At 40.1% G+C, this 14,381-nt stretch overlaps 2 protein-coding genes across 2 annotated transcripts in view; both read left to right on the top strand.

The window, feature by feature from the left end:
- Nucleotides 1-832: 832 nt before the first annotated feature.
- Nucleotides 833-3,390, top strand: zic2b (zic family member 2 (odd-paired homolog, Drosophila) b). The gene is made up of 3 exons (XM_058380791.1): nt 833-1,947; nt 2,502-2,665; nt 2,772-3,390. Exons 1-3 carry the CDS (start codon nt 1,122-1,124, stop codon nt 2,952-2,954), a joined length of 1,173 nt encoding a protein of 390 aa, XP_058236774.1. The 5' UTR covers nt 833-1,121; the 3' UTR covers nt 2,955-3,390.
- A 1,428-nt stretch (nt 3,391-4,818) lies between these two features.
- The window catches only part of pcca (propionyl-CoA carboxylase subunit alpha), a 47,721-nt gene continuing 38,158 nt past the window's right edge, over nt 4,819-14,381 (top strand). Inside the window, exons 1-6 of the mRNA XM_058380590.1 lie at nt 4,819-4,939; nt 7,305-7,382; nt 9,064-9,111; nt 10,000-10,068; nt 12,783-12,896; nt 13,028-13,081. Of these exons, the coding sequence (XP_058236573.1) occupies nt 4,886-4,939; nt 7,305-7,382; nt 9,064-9,111; nt 10,000-10,068; nt 12,783-12,896; nt 13,028-13,081 (417 nt within the window). The 5' untranslated portion in view covers nt 4,819-4,885. The remainder of the gene's footprint in view (nt 4,940-7,304; nt 7,383-9,063; nt 9,112-9,999; nt 10,069-12,782; nt 12,897-13,027; nt 13,082-14,381) is intronic.

Genomic DNA, 14,381 nt, shown 5'->3' on the forward strand with positions numbered 1-14,381 from the left:
TCCGCTGCAGCTGAGCGCGCACTCCTCAAGGTCAACATCAGCAGCGCGCGCGCGCGGGACTCCAGCTGTGGCTCGGTTTTCTGCTCAGCTGCCAAAACAAAAGTTTTAAATGCCTGTAATATATGTTTTGGAATGTAAAATAAATAAATAAATAAAAGCACCGAGGGCTGGGATGCACCTTGTGAACCTGCGGTGTGTGTTATATAACCCAGTGCGTTGTGTAACAGCTGGTTATCTCACATAGCCTGGTTGAGAGGCTAAAGCAGTCCAGATGCGTGTGTAACCCTAGCAACACAGTTATTATTATTATTATTATTATTATTATTATTAGTAGTAGTAGTAGTAGTAGTAGTAGTAGTAGTAGTAGTAGTAGACACACGTGCTATTCCACACTTATACTTCCAGATATCAGCCTGAATGAAGAATGTACATTTCACGTGCACATTTCTGCCTCATGATTTTTCTAAATCTAAATGTCAGGATTACAGATAAACACATGTAAACTATCCAAACATACAGCTCTTCATGCCTAGACATTATATTAGCATTATCTCTTAGTGGGTTTGTATGAACAAATGGTGGTCACTCGTTTGTAAACGCCACCAAGCACCACCTAAAATCGCAGCCCCACTACTGGGGCAGTAGACGCTGAGCACCAGTGAGCACGGATTAGTCACGGTGACTCGGCGTCTGATTGGTCGAGGCTAACGGATTAGGGATTCACACCAGCCAATGGGAGCGCAGCGGGGGCTCCTGTAGTAAAGGGGGCGTGGGGGAGCGAGGAGGGAGATAAACACAGCCAAACCCGAAAAAGTAGCACATTTACGGACAGACTGGAGTACAAGTGTGTTCAGGCTTTTGACTGCATCAGCTTTTTTTGCGCATCAGCTTGTGAGTACAGAGAGAATTTAAACCTCTACCAAGAGGACTTTTTGGTTTCGTTTGGCTCAGTTTGTTGGATTTTGAAGCAAACTTTAGAAATAGCTGTGTGATTTTGAGAATTTGAGCACATATTTATTGGGTCATGCAGATTTCGTTTTGAACCTTTTTTTGATCCTTGCTTTTTACGCACGGGGTTCTTTTACGCACCGCGTTTTAGAGAAAGCAATAAGTTAGCCGCGATGTTACTGGACGCGGGTCACCTGGGTCCGTTCGCCCGGCATCACCACGCGGGTGAGTCACACGACAGGGACGCGAGTTTTGCAGAAGCGGCGCATGTGGGTGCCTTCAAGCTGAGCCATGGTGAGCTGTCTCCGGGTCAGGGAGCGGCCTTCGGCCCGCAGGCTTCAGGCTACGCGGCTCTAGGCGCCTCATACGGAGGCTCCGCGTTCGGCTCGGCCCGAGACTTTTTGTTGCGCGGACGCGGCTTTGCAGATCCAGAGCGCGGCCTCTTCAGCCCGGCTACCGGAGCGCTTCATCCCTCTCATGCGGACGCGCAGAGTCATCTGCTTTTCCCCGGCTTCCACGAGCAGCACAGCTCAACTAACAACGCGCTGTTTGCACGGCCGGACCAGTACCACCACCACCAGGTGTCCAACACGCGGCCTGACCCGTACGGCCAGTACGGCTTGAACGTAGCAGCTGCGCATCACCATCACCCGGCAGCCTTCTTCCGCTACGTGCGGCAGCAGTGCGTCAAGCAGGAGCTCGTGTGCAAGTGGCTCGAACCGGATCGCGAGAAGCGCCGCTGCGGCAGAACCTTCGGCACCATGCACGAGCTGGTAGCGCACGTCTCCGCGGAGCACGTCGGCGGACCCGAGCAATGCAACCACGTGTGCTTTTGGGAAGAATGCCCTCGAGAGGGAAAGGCATTTAAGGCCAAATACAAACTGGTGAACCACATTCGCGTGCACACAGGGGAGAAGCCCTTTGCGTGTCCCTTCCCGGGATGCGGCAAAGTGTTTGCACGGTCCGAGAACCTGAAAATACACAAGAGGACACATACAGGTGAATACTCAATTCCTAACCTTTTTACATTTTATATATAGACACCATTAGTCTTAATCGTACATCATGCTTTATTTGTTTAGTTGTTAACTAGAGTGACGCAAAAAATTCCGATTTTTCTTTGCAAATAGTTTGCAATATATTAAACAGACCCCCTGTACTCATAAAGTAATTTCCTTTTAAGGATTGCCACATGCAGCAAGAATCATTTCCATTACTTTCTATGTAATTGTGTATATACACATGTAATGAGAGGCACTTCACAAGTTTTTGACCTGCGCGCTTTTCCGGTCATCAATAAGCGCGAGACGACGTGTTAATACTCTATTTCCATGGCTACGTGATGGCAATGTTGTGTTTAGGTGCGTATGTGAGGTACAGCAGGTCTAAAGATAGGAAGTAGGTGTGAATTTTTTTTTATTGAGGACTGAGTGCTGGCAATAAAATGCGGCTCAGGGTGCATGGGTGTGGGGGTTCGCAGGAGAATACAGGACTGTTAGGCTATTCGCACGTTATTTCCTCAGCTGAATGTTTTATTTGTTTATTTTTTCCAGGAGAGAAGCCGTTTCTTTGCGAGTTTGAGGGCTGTGACAGACGCTTCGCTAACAGCAGCGACAGGAAGAAGCACATGCACGTGCACACATCCGACAAGCCCTACTTGTGCAAACTGTGCGACAAGTCGTACACTCACCCCAGCTCGCTGAGGAAACACATGAAGGTGAGTTAGACAAGATGAGCACTGCTGTGCGTCATGCCATATAAGCCTGAAGGAAATCCTCTCAAAACTGCTTCTAATTGCCAGTGCGCTTTTTTTTTCCCGCCAGGTTCACGACGAGCAGAGTCCAGTCAACGAGTCCTCGCCCACCGGAAGCTCCGGCTACGAATCGTCCAGTTTGGTGTCGCCGTGTTCAGAGACTCAGAGCACCACCATGTCTCCAGACTCCGCCGTGATGAACAGCAGCAGTCACAGCAGCATAGCGTCCAACTTCAGCGAGTGGTACGTTTAGGAAGCATGGACTTCACACTGTGTCCAAGAAGTGCGTAATGGCGCGGTTTGGGACGCAGCAGGACTTCAATCATCAGCAATGTAGACAATCCTCTAAAATACTAATATTGTTTTCTGAAATAAACACATGCAGTGATATGTCATGGACAATTACTGGATCCATTGCATACTCACACTTTAATGTTTTTAATGCTCCTCAATTCTTCCACTCAATGGAACTATCCCCCCCTTTCCCCCCCACAACACGGAATTTCCACTCGGAATTCAATTTCTGATCACTGTAAAGTCTCCGACTCTACTCAGAGTCACATGTATATATTAAATAAATGAAGGTTTATTCTTTTTTTTTTTCTTTTTCTTTTTTGTCTATCAGTATTGCACTGTGAAAAAAAAATATTATCCACTGTGTATTATAAACAATGAAGGATGTATTTCTCGTATAAAGAAATAAATATTTGTTTTTCTCTAATAACGTTTATAAAGTCTTTGTGGTTGTTTGTGTCGTGTCTTATAAAATTAGGAAGGGTTATGTATGATGAAGAGTTGAATGTTTTTTTTTGGGGGGGGTAGAATGATTATTATGGAAGAATTTTCTTGTTGACAATATAAATTATAACCTAGACATTTACAAATATAACCTAATAATTACATGCATATTGTGAAAGACAAATACTTTTGGAGTTTAATAATAGGTAATAAGTGGTGCTAAATATTTTTTTTTTTGCATGTTTTGTTTAAAGGTTTAGTGATAACCTAGGGGAAAAAAAGTGTATATTCTTATGTGGAAAAGTGTAATCTTTCAGGAGAGCAAATTAGCCTTTAGTTGGAAATTGCATTTTGTTCTATTTTAACTTTTAGCAAAGGAAAATATGAGTAAAGTGACGTGAAAATAATAGTGTTTCACTGTGCTTCAAATGACTAATAACAAAGGTGTAACATTTGTTATGATTATAAATAGGCAAGTGGCCCTGTGATGGACTGATGACCTGTCCAGGGTGTACCCCTTCCTTTTGCCCAATGTGTGCTGGGATAGGCTCCAGCAGATCTCCGTGATCCTAATTAGGAATAAAGCGGGTACAGAAATTGAAAATAGAAAATAGTTGAATATCTTTATGTTAAAGATATAGAATACAGGTGTACTTGATTACAGGTTTACCAAGTTTCTACCAAATATATCAGTTCCTCTAGGGTAGTCCTAATGGATCCTTATTGTATTATATATTTTTAAAGAATTTGTTACTCTTCTGATCTTAAGCCATATCATGCTGCAATAATTAAATAACACAAACAGCATTTCAGTGTCCATACTTGTTCACACAAACAAGTGAAACCTCAGAGATGCAGCTAAAATTTTCAGGAGATACTTTAAAGTTATTTTTAAACACAAGTTACCTGTATCCTGAAACCTGTAATAGATAACATTATAACTGCATATAAACTATCAACAGTAAATAATTTTTAGGTAGAATATTATAATAGTTATTTATTTAATGTTTGTTTGTTTGTAGGAACAAATATTACAACATGAAATCTAACAGTATATCTAACATGTGTATATGGCTTTTAGCTAATGTACATTAATATTATGATTTGGTATAAAATATCAGATTAGCATAAAATATAAGTGTTATGATATTAAAAAAGGAAAACAAATTTAAAAAATTGAATTAAAAAAATTGTAAATAAAATAGAAGTGGTGCGGTTTATATAAAACTTTACATAATTTTTTTTGTATTTTTGTTATAAAAAATTATGTGGATATAAAATGTCTGAATTATGCCCCCCCCCACAAATAAATGTAATATAGAATATTATTAGTATTTATGTATATAACACATCTCCATCGTGATTGGCTCAAAGGGCAACACCTCCGATCGCTCCTGGTTACGTCTTCGCGCTGCGCATGCGCAGTAGCCACAAGCACCGGTCATCATGGCGGCTTACAGGATAACGCCAACCTTTCAAAGAGTTTTGCACGCCGTAAAGGTGAGAGTGAGATCCTCATTCTTTGAAACACGCGCACGCGATAGTGACCGGATGTGGTCTGAAACGAGTAAACATGCACATTTTAAATAACACGACATGTTACAGCGAGAAAAAGCTGTCGGCTAACTGGTTAGCGATTTGAGCTGAATGTCCCAAATACCACGTGGCTCCCTGTATAAGTGCACTTTAAAGGCTAGGATAGAATGAGTTCTATGACGTATGTAGTGCACTTTGAGTATAAGAGGAAGGTATTTGGTACTCGTCCGATATACAGTGTCTCCTTCAAAATGTTTCATGTATATAGTATACATTCGTATAATTTTGCTACAGGAGGTAGGTATTAGACGCAGGTGCCGTGTTTAAACAGCAGGTAGGTTATCTAAAGTGCCTCCTCTAGGGCTTTTCAGCTCATTTATCACTCAAGCCCGGTGTCAGCAGGTAACTGACTGAACTAAAATCAGCATAATATGACTTGTCTTTGTCCATCTTGTTCAAATACCTGCCCTTCATTAAACTGACCTAAATCACGTGACCCAAATGACGTCCATCACTGTGCACACTATGCACACAAGTCCAGTATAGTCAAGAGGCTTTTGTTGTCATTTTTAATTAGACATAGCAGGAGCAGTATACAGCGATGGAGCATAGAGCTACACAAAACAACACAAAACTAATAACACTACACAGTACTACACAAAGTGCATGTGTGCAAACAGAACAATACAATACAATAGTTTTCACAATGCAGCACTGACCGTTACACAGTTATGTAGTAAGTAAAGTGGAATTGTAAAAGGGATGTGAACCTAAAGGCCAATTAGCAGCAAATATTATGTAGGTTGTTTTAAAAGCATTATTTTTTATATGTATATTTTATATTATACACTATATTGCCAAAAGTTTTGGGACTCCAAATCATTGAATTCAGAGGTTGGGCTCGGCCCCTTAGTTCCAGGGAAAGGAACTCTTAATGCTTCAGCTTCATACCAAGACATTTTGGACAATTTCATGCTTCCAACTTTGTGGGAACAGTTTGGGGATGACCCCTTCCTGTTCCAACATGACTGTACACCAGTGCACAAAGCAAGGTCCATAAAGACATGGATGAGTGAGTTTGGTGTGGAGGAACTTCACAAAGTCCTGACCTCAACCTGATAGAACACCTTTGGGATGAATTAGAGCGGAGACTGTGAGTCAGACCTTCTCGTCCAACATCAGTGCCTGACCTCACAAATGTGTTTCTAGAGGAACGGTCAAAAATTCCCATAAACACACTCCTAAACCTTGTGGAAAGCCTTCCCAGAAGAGTTGAAGCTGTTATAGCTGTAATGGGCGGACCAACTCCATATTACATTCATGTGCATGTAAAGGCAGACGTCCCAGTTTTGGCCTGGCTCACAGTCTCACTCATCCATTATTATTATTAATTAATTAATTAATTTATCTATTTACAGTATGTTAGTTCTGACTCAGGATCAGGGTTTATTAGTGTATTAAATCCTGAACAGTGATGAGAAATCAACAGAAGTCATGATATTCTTTTCCATAAATAACAAAAAATTTACTTTTTATTAGGCAGTTTTTTCCTCTTACCCCAGTTGTTTGTCCATGACATGTTTGGTGTCAAACATTAGACTAAAACATGACAGTTCAGTGTGTTCTGTTGTAGCAGTATAATCTAAGACGATGTGCCTCGACTCGAAGTGTTACTCTTATACCACTCACACACATACACAGGGTATACATTTAATCTGTTTATAGTTACGTTACGTGTTGGTAGATCTTTAAGAAAAGTTAGTTCCGGTTATCATGTACATCTCTTTTTCTCTCATGAAGTTACGAACAGAAAACAAATGTTCCAGAGTTGCTGGAATCATGAAGACTTCTCTGTGAAACTCCATCCAAAAATGACTCCTTAGACAAATCTTTGCCATATCCGTGATCAAATGATTTTCTTACATGTGAAAGGGTTGTTACTATGGAAACGTACAACTTAGAACGAGACAGTTCATATAAACCTGTGATTTGAACTACAGTCGTCACTGCTGTTAGAGCCGTCATTATAGAAACTGAACTAACCTCTTAACTAACACCTTCTGACCAATCAGATTCAAGAATTCACCAGAACTGAGTGAAGTGGAAATATCTCATTCTAGTACTTTTCTTTATCACGCTGATTTTCTAACTAAACTGTAGGCTCTGGAGTTTTTGTTTGTCCGAGTCTTTAATGAGGAATGGTGGTACGTTATAAAGCAAATCTTTATTAAGAGGCGTCCCTCACTGACTCATTTGCATAATATGTTCCTGTGTTGTATATACTGCACTGATGAATATGGTTTAAATATCCCGAATCTGTCTGTTTCAGCACGCCTCTCTGCGGCCCACGTGCTGGCTCATAAGTCGCCATGCCTGCTACTCCACTGTGTATGACCCCAGTGAGAAGGTGAGCCTCAATATAATACCAATACCTCTGCTGTACTTATCAGAGCCCCAGGATCGTTTTTTATCTCTCGTATGTTTGAGTAAAACCGGGAAAAACCGGCGTCTAGAACATATGAGCACACCCTCATGGCATGGGTGTTTCTTCTTTTTTTGGAGAGGAACATCTACAGCAGCCAAGTCTCCAATACAAACATGGCAGCATCTTAGTGCTTTGATCTGCCTCCTTCAAACAGCCAGTGCCTAGAGGCTGTGTGTGTGTGTGTGTGTGTGTGTGTGTGTGAGAGAGAGAGAGAGAGAGAGAGAGATGGTTTGGTACAAACTTAAGAATGCAACACACACATTTCTGCTTACTGTGGAGTAACACTGCTGGAATCCTCTGTGTGTGTGGTTGTAGGTGTGTGTGTGTTTACTCAGGAGGTTAAAGCACACAACCCAGATTAGTGGGCTTTACTAAGAGGCTTGGATTTGTAAATAAACCTAAACCGTGATGGTATTCAGACTGAATATACTAAACTGGAACTGTTATAAATGATGATGATGATGATGATGATAGATGGATGAATAATTGGATGTACAGATATTGATGATTACATGAAAAGATAAATAGACACATTGACTGGAGGGCTATATATATATATATATATATAATGGACAGATAGATGGATGGATGCACTGATGATTAGGTAGATGGACAGATAAATGTGTAGATAGATGGATTGGTGAAATGGTTTGATTATAGGATATCACAAATGGAGGAAAAGGCTGGATAGATGGAAGAATAGAAGCACAGTTGGGTTGGGTAGATGGTGGATGAAGGGATGGATAAAAAATAGATAAAGTAGTAACAGCTGGATAGTATAGCTGGATTAGATCTATCTATCTATCTATCTATCTATCTATCTATCTATCTATCTATCTATCTATCTATCTATCTATCTATCTATCTATCTATGGGTTGTTAGATAGATGCACATATGGATACATTTAGGTGGATAGATAGGGAAAGTGCATAGATAGATAGATTGGATAAATAATGGATTATATAGATAAGTGGATGGATGGATGGATGGATGGAGTGATGTCTATTTAAGAATATTTAAATGGATAGAATGATAGACATACTGCACACAGGTGGATGAGTGGATTGACTGATGTTAGATGGATGGAGACTAAATAGATAGGTGGGAGGACTGACAGACAGACAGATGGTGAGATGAATGGATGGATGGATGGATGTCTGGACTGGCAGCTGGAGTGATGGAATGGATGAACAGACTGGATAGAGGGATGTGTAGTTAAATTGAAATGATTATGAACCGAAATATGATATATAGATGGATGAAACATTAAAAGGATGATATAGAGAGAGAAGTATAGAGATACAGACTGTTTGGAGATGGAGTGATGTATTAATAAGGGGATGGATGGATGGATGGATGGATGGATGGATGGAGTGTAATAGTTGGATAGATGAATTTGTCATAAGTCTAAGATGCAAAATTTGCTCCACAAATATCTCCATACTACAAATGTTCAAATCAATACTAAGATTAGTGTGGAGAAGAGAAAGTGCGCACACACACACACACACACACACACACACACACACACACGTGCGGGCAAATGACTTGTTGTCAAAACGAATGTCCTAATCGCTCTGTGTTCTGACTTTCTTCCTGCAGACCTTTGATAAGATCCTCATCGCAAACAGAGGAGAGATCGCCTGCAGGGTGAGTGGAGTGTGTTTGTGTGTGAATTATCAGATGGAAAGTGTGTGTCGTTGACCTCCTCAGGCACTCGCAGGGTGCGAGGTCACTTCAACAGACTGTCTGAAAATAAATCCATAAAGATCGCATGCAGTTTTAATCAGAGAGCCGAACTTCGTCACCAGATGATTCTGCCAGGATGTACTGTAACCGGTTCTGTCCACAGTCCGGTACCACAACACGTCACTAACACACGCTTCTAACATGATGTGGAAGAAATCATCATTTTTTTAAAATATAAAAAATAATAAACACCAGCGGAAGCTGCAACTCTAGACTGTAGGAAAAGGGGTTTTAGAGCAGCAAATGAATTCGATTGAAATATATGATTTAATTCCATTGTTTTCTACTAGATATTAAATATTTTCTTTTATTCAAACAGAATAAAAGATTTAAAATTAGATTTACAGAAATTTCATCTCGCCGAAATGTTTAGTGTAATACTAAATCGTACAGAAAATTTAGATAATAAAAAAATATATACATTTAACTCTCTGTAAACTCCATCTGAAAGAATTATACACCAATGAAGGTTTGATTTTTAATATAAAAAAAATATTTATAAATATTGTGGCACACATTCTACTTTATTTAAAGCTTTCTCAGTTTATTAGCTTTATTCAATATTGTTTATATATATTTATGTAATGAAAAGTAAGTGCTTTAAAAAAAAAAATTTTCTTTTTAAGATAATTGAACTTATTGACTGTTATGATTTTATGTTTATCCTCTATTACATTCACGTGTTTTAGATGCTGTTTTTGATCACAGCCCAGATGTTCCAGTTGCACTTCTTTCTAAGTGAATCTCAGCTGTTTCTTTAACTCCTTTAACTTCTTTTCTCGCCTCCAGGTGATTAAAACATGTAAGAAGATGGGGATCAGGACAGTCGCGGTGCATAGTGACGTAGACTTGAGCGCGGTGAGTGACTTGTACACTGTGGTTTTAGCACAAATGAAGTGTTAAAGTTGTTAAAGTCATGCAGGGAAGCTGCTGCTGCTGCGTTACACTGTACTGCCCCGTCCTCCCTTCATCTATTCACTCTTTTCCACCCCCGTGACTGATGGCTGTCACTCATCCCCCTCTTCCATATGCATGCGAAGGCTTTCTCACACAAAGTCCAGGCCGTCCCCCCTGCTGTCCGAGTCTAAACCGGGGGAGGGGACATAGTTTGGGGTAAAAGAAGTGGGGGGATGAAGTGATGATGTGCATTTGATTAGATGCTTCTAAAGAGCTTTTAAATAAAGATCTCCTTAAACAGAACGGCAGGGGAGCGGCTGATACGCATACGAGTGGAGTTTGGGTTAGAAGTCCATATTTGCCGGCTTTAGGGTTGGTCTTTTGGACTTTTTTGTAAACCGGGGGGGTTGGTAATCCGTATTAAAGTGTGTATTAATGGTTATTTGTCTTGTAAACATGGTTTCACACCTCGACTCTGAGCACATCGTGTTATCCAATCAAAGCACACCTCTTATAGTAATAATCATATAACTGTAACATTTTTTTTCAGTTAATTAGACTTATTTATGAGACTGAAAAATATTATTAGATTTAAAATGCTCGTTTTAGCTTTAAAATAATTTCTTAACAGCTTCTAGTGCTCTTCATGTACCACATATAAAACTAAAAAAAAGCAGTTTGTTTTTAACTAATTTCACAATTTTTAAATATTATTTTAATGATTTTATATTTATTCTAATTTATATATATATGTAATATATTATTTTTTTATTTTTAAGTAATAAATTGCATTATTATTATTATTATTATTATTATTATTATTATTTGCTTATTTAACTATATTATTTTTGCCTACATTTTTTTTCTTTAATTCTTTCCGCTACATCACACTCTTCAGTGCTCTCAGCATTTTAAATGTATAAAAGGTACTGAAAAAATCTAATCAATTAAAAGTCTGTATTATTATCAGTATTATTATTTGTAGTGTTGTGATCGGGTTAATCCCTAGTGTGTGTTCACGTTGGTGATTCAAGATAATCAGAATAAACAAACAAAAAAAAATGCTACTTAAAATCAAATTTGTAATAAAGGCTAAAAAAAGGATAAAATTGGACAGGCTTGTATTGAAATAGCTCCTGTAATTCCCTTAAGTATTAGAGAACATAGGGATTTCCCAATTGGGTTTCATTTTAAACAAAATGCTGTCATTTTTCCCCCACCGTTTATCTTCTCGTCTTGTGAACACCTACTCGTTCCTCATCTGTGACTCCTTGACTGTGACTAATCTCTAATATAGTCTACATACTTTCATGACTGGGTCTGTTAGCGCTTGGGAAGGGAAACTCTGGCTTCCTCCTGCCTCAGGACGATCCTGCACTGCCCGAGGTGAACTTTCCCCACGCTGCCAGATGGAGAAGAGTTTATTGAGACAAATGGTGTGTGAGAACGAAGCCCTTATGAGGACAGGACACAGACAGAACACATGTAACCTGCTTAAAGTACTCTGTAAAAACCACTGACCATGCAGATGGCTGGAAGACCGAGGCGGGAAAGACTACTCAGAAGATTTGTGGCTGTAATTAAAAACAAAACTATGAAACTTGAAACACAGTATGAATGAAAGAACACAGGACATAAATAAAGGACAATTTCTGAGCAAATCTTTGGATAGTGACTGTTTATGTTGTATTTAGTTCTTAGTTTGTAGATCTTAGTAGTAGCTGATGGGTCGGAATAGCAATCTGGTGTCTGTTGTGTCCACTGATCGGGACAGATGAAGGAAATTAGTAGCAAAGCTGAAGTGTACCATTAGCGTAACAGAGCTGAGCTTTAGAAATGTAGTATATAAGAAAACAAAGGTGGACTGTGTACTGACTCTTGAGGAACTACTTAGGGCTCTAGAGGCTGTTAGGAGATGAAGCTAAACCTCACTGCTTCATGGTGGGAATGATCCTGTGGATCTGATGACAAATACTTGTATAAAAAGGTGATATAAGGACGGCTTGTTTGCTTTTTTCTGGCAAATGCTGTGTTTCAGATGGAAAGTTAGACAATCGCAACAGCAGGAAAGGAATTCAGATCAGTCCACTAGTGAATTCTCACATTCCCTCTAATAACAAATCCCTGCTTCATCCCCCTCTGACACCCAGCTCTTGCCTGAGTGGCCTCCTGTTGAGTGTTTTCACTGCGCTAACACCCAGACTAGCTCATTGCAGGGTTTAATATCTGGGGTTTGATATCTGCTGATGACAATCCAGTCGCGTCGTTGCTAAGAAAACCCGACAGTCCTCGGCGGCCCGAGAGGTCACCGCTCTTGACCCCGTCTTGCAGCACGAGTCGTGAAAGGTGCTCGAGCGCAGCGCCGCAACGTCTCCCTCTTAGCGTTTGTGTGCTAAGTGAAGTGGCGTGAAAGGCGGCAGCTGGTTAGTCAGTGTTTTCTGACGCTCTCCTGTTGATGCAGTTGACGTCGTTAATGCTACCCATGGGCGACGTCTGTCACTTCATTACCCAGGCACAATTCCTAATGGGCTGTGTGTCTATGGGTATGTCTCCGTCTATGTCTCTGTTCTGTGTGTGTGTGTGTGTCATTCTGTACCATCACTTTTAAATAAGATACTCTGCATAATTAGGAGCAATAAACCAGGTGTGTGTGTGTGTTTGTGGCTTTCCCTCAGGTTCATGTGAAGATGGCAGACGAGGCTGTGTGTGTAGGTCCAGCTCCGACTAACAAGAGCTACCTCAACATGGACGCCATCATGGATGCCATCCGAAACACAGGAGCTCAAGCTGTGAGTGTGTGCAAGTGTGTGTTGGCTCAATCAAACATAACTTGCCATTTCTCTGTTTCTCTGTGTTTTTAACTCTCTCTCCCTCTCTCTCTCTCTCTCTCTCTCTCTCTTTTCCCCATCCATTTTGCCAGGTTCACCCGGGCTACGGTTTCCTCTCTGAGAATAAAGAGTTCGCCCGGAGGCTGGTGAGTAGTGCGCTCTCTATAACTCCCAGAGAAAGACAGAATAAAAGAATGAATGAATGAAAGAGAGAGGGCTTAAATGCCGAATATTCAAACGACCTTGTTTTACAGTCGGGGTTAGAATGACCCACTTGTATGCTGATCTTAAGCGCACACACACTCTGTGTTTTTGTAATTAACACCTCACGGCCCCCTGCAGTAATTTAATTAAAGGTATGAGGGTTAAGGTGAGATGATGATTTGCAAGCCAAATAGCAGCAGAGAAGGCCAAAAGGGTCAGCAGATGAAGTCTGATGAAGTCTCTCACTTAGAAACACTTTACACCTCGATCACTTACATCCACTTTCTCACCATCGATTTATGTATACATGTGTACAAGTGGCTTTCACAGTGAATTCCGATCAAATGATGTAACAGTATAATAGCAATATGATTTGTTATAGTCTTTACATGTCCCTTTATTTATTTATTTATTTATTTATTTATTTAAATTTATTTATTTAAATTTATTTATTTAATTTTTTTTACTTTTGTTTCAATTCAGCTGATTTAATGTTATTTAATTATTATTATTATTTAAAAAAAAATTATATCTCTAATTATTTCATTTACTAACATCAAAGTTACACAAAGCATATTTTTTGTTTCTAACATACATTATATAGCCAAAAGTTTTGGGACACCCCTCCAAATCATTGAATTCAGGGGTTGGGCTCGGCCCCTTAGTTCCAGTAAAAGGAACTCTTAATGCTTCAGCTTCATACCAAGACATTTTGGACAATTTCATGCTTCCAACTTTGTGGGAACAGTTTGGGGATGACCCCTTCCTGTTCCAACATGACTGCACACCAGTGCACAAAGCAAGGTCCATAAAGACATGGATGAGTGAGTTTGGTGTGGAGGAACTTGACTAGCCTGCACAGAGTCCTGACCTCAACCTCGGCCCCTTAGTTCTAGTGAAATTGTCCAAAATGTCTTGGTATGAAGCTGAAGCATTAAGAGTTTCTTTGCCTGGAACTAAGGGGCCGAGCCCAACCTCTGAAAAACATCACCTGATTTCAGTGATTTGGAGGGGTGTCCCAAAACTTTTGGCAGTGTAGTGTATTTGTAAAAACCTATTTTTTTTGGTTATATCCCAAAAAGCATTTTTAATCTCAATCTTTGTCACAGTACGTATCATGTATCGCAAATATCCTTCCGAGTTTTGTCGTATCTCCCGTCGCTTGTGTGTGTTCTCACATCATAGCAATATTTTAATCAGTGTGTTTTTACGTCCTTTAAGAAACTGATGAAGGGAATTAGA

The sequence above is a fragment of the Hemibagrus wyckioides genome, linkage group LG26, assembly GCF_019097595.1.
Source record: "Hemibagrus wyckioides isolate EC202008001 linkage group LG26, SWU_Hwy_1.0, whole genome shotgun sequence".
NCBI lineage: Eukaryota > Metazoa > Chordata > Actinopteri > Siluriformes > Bagridae > Hemibagrus > Hemibagrus wyckioides.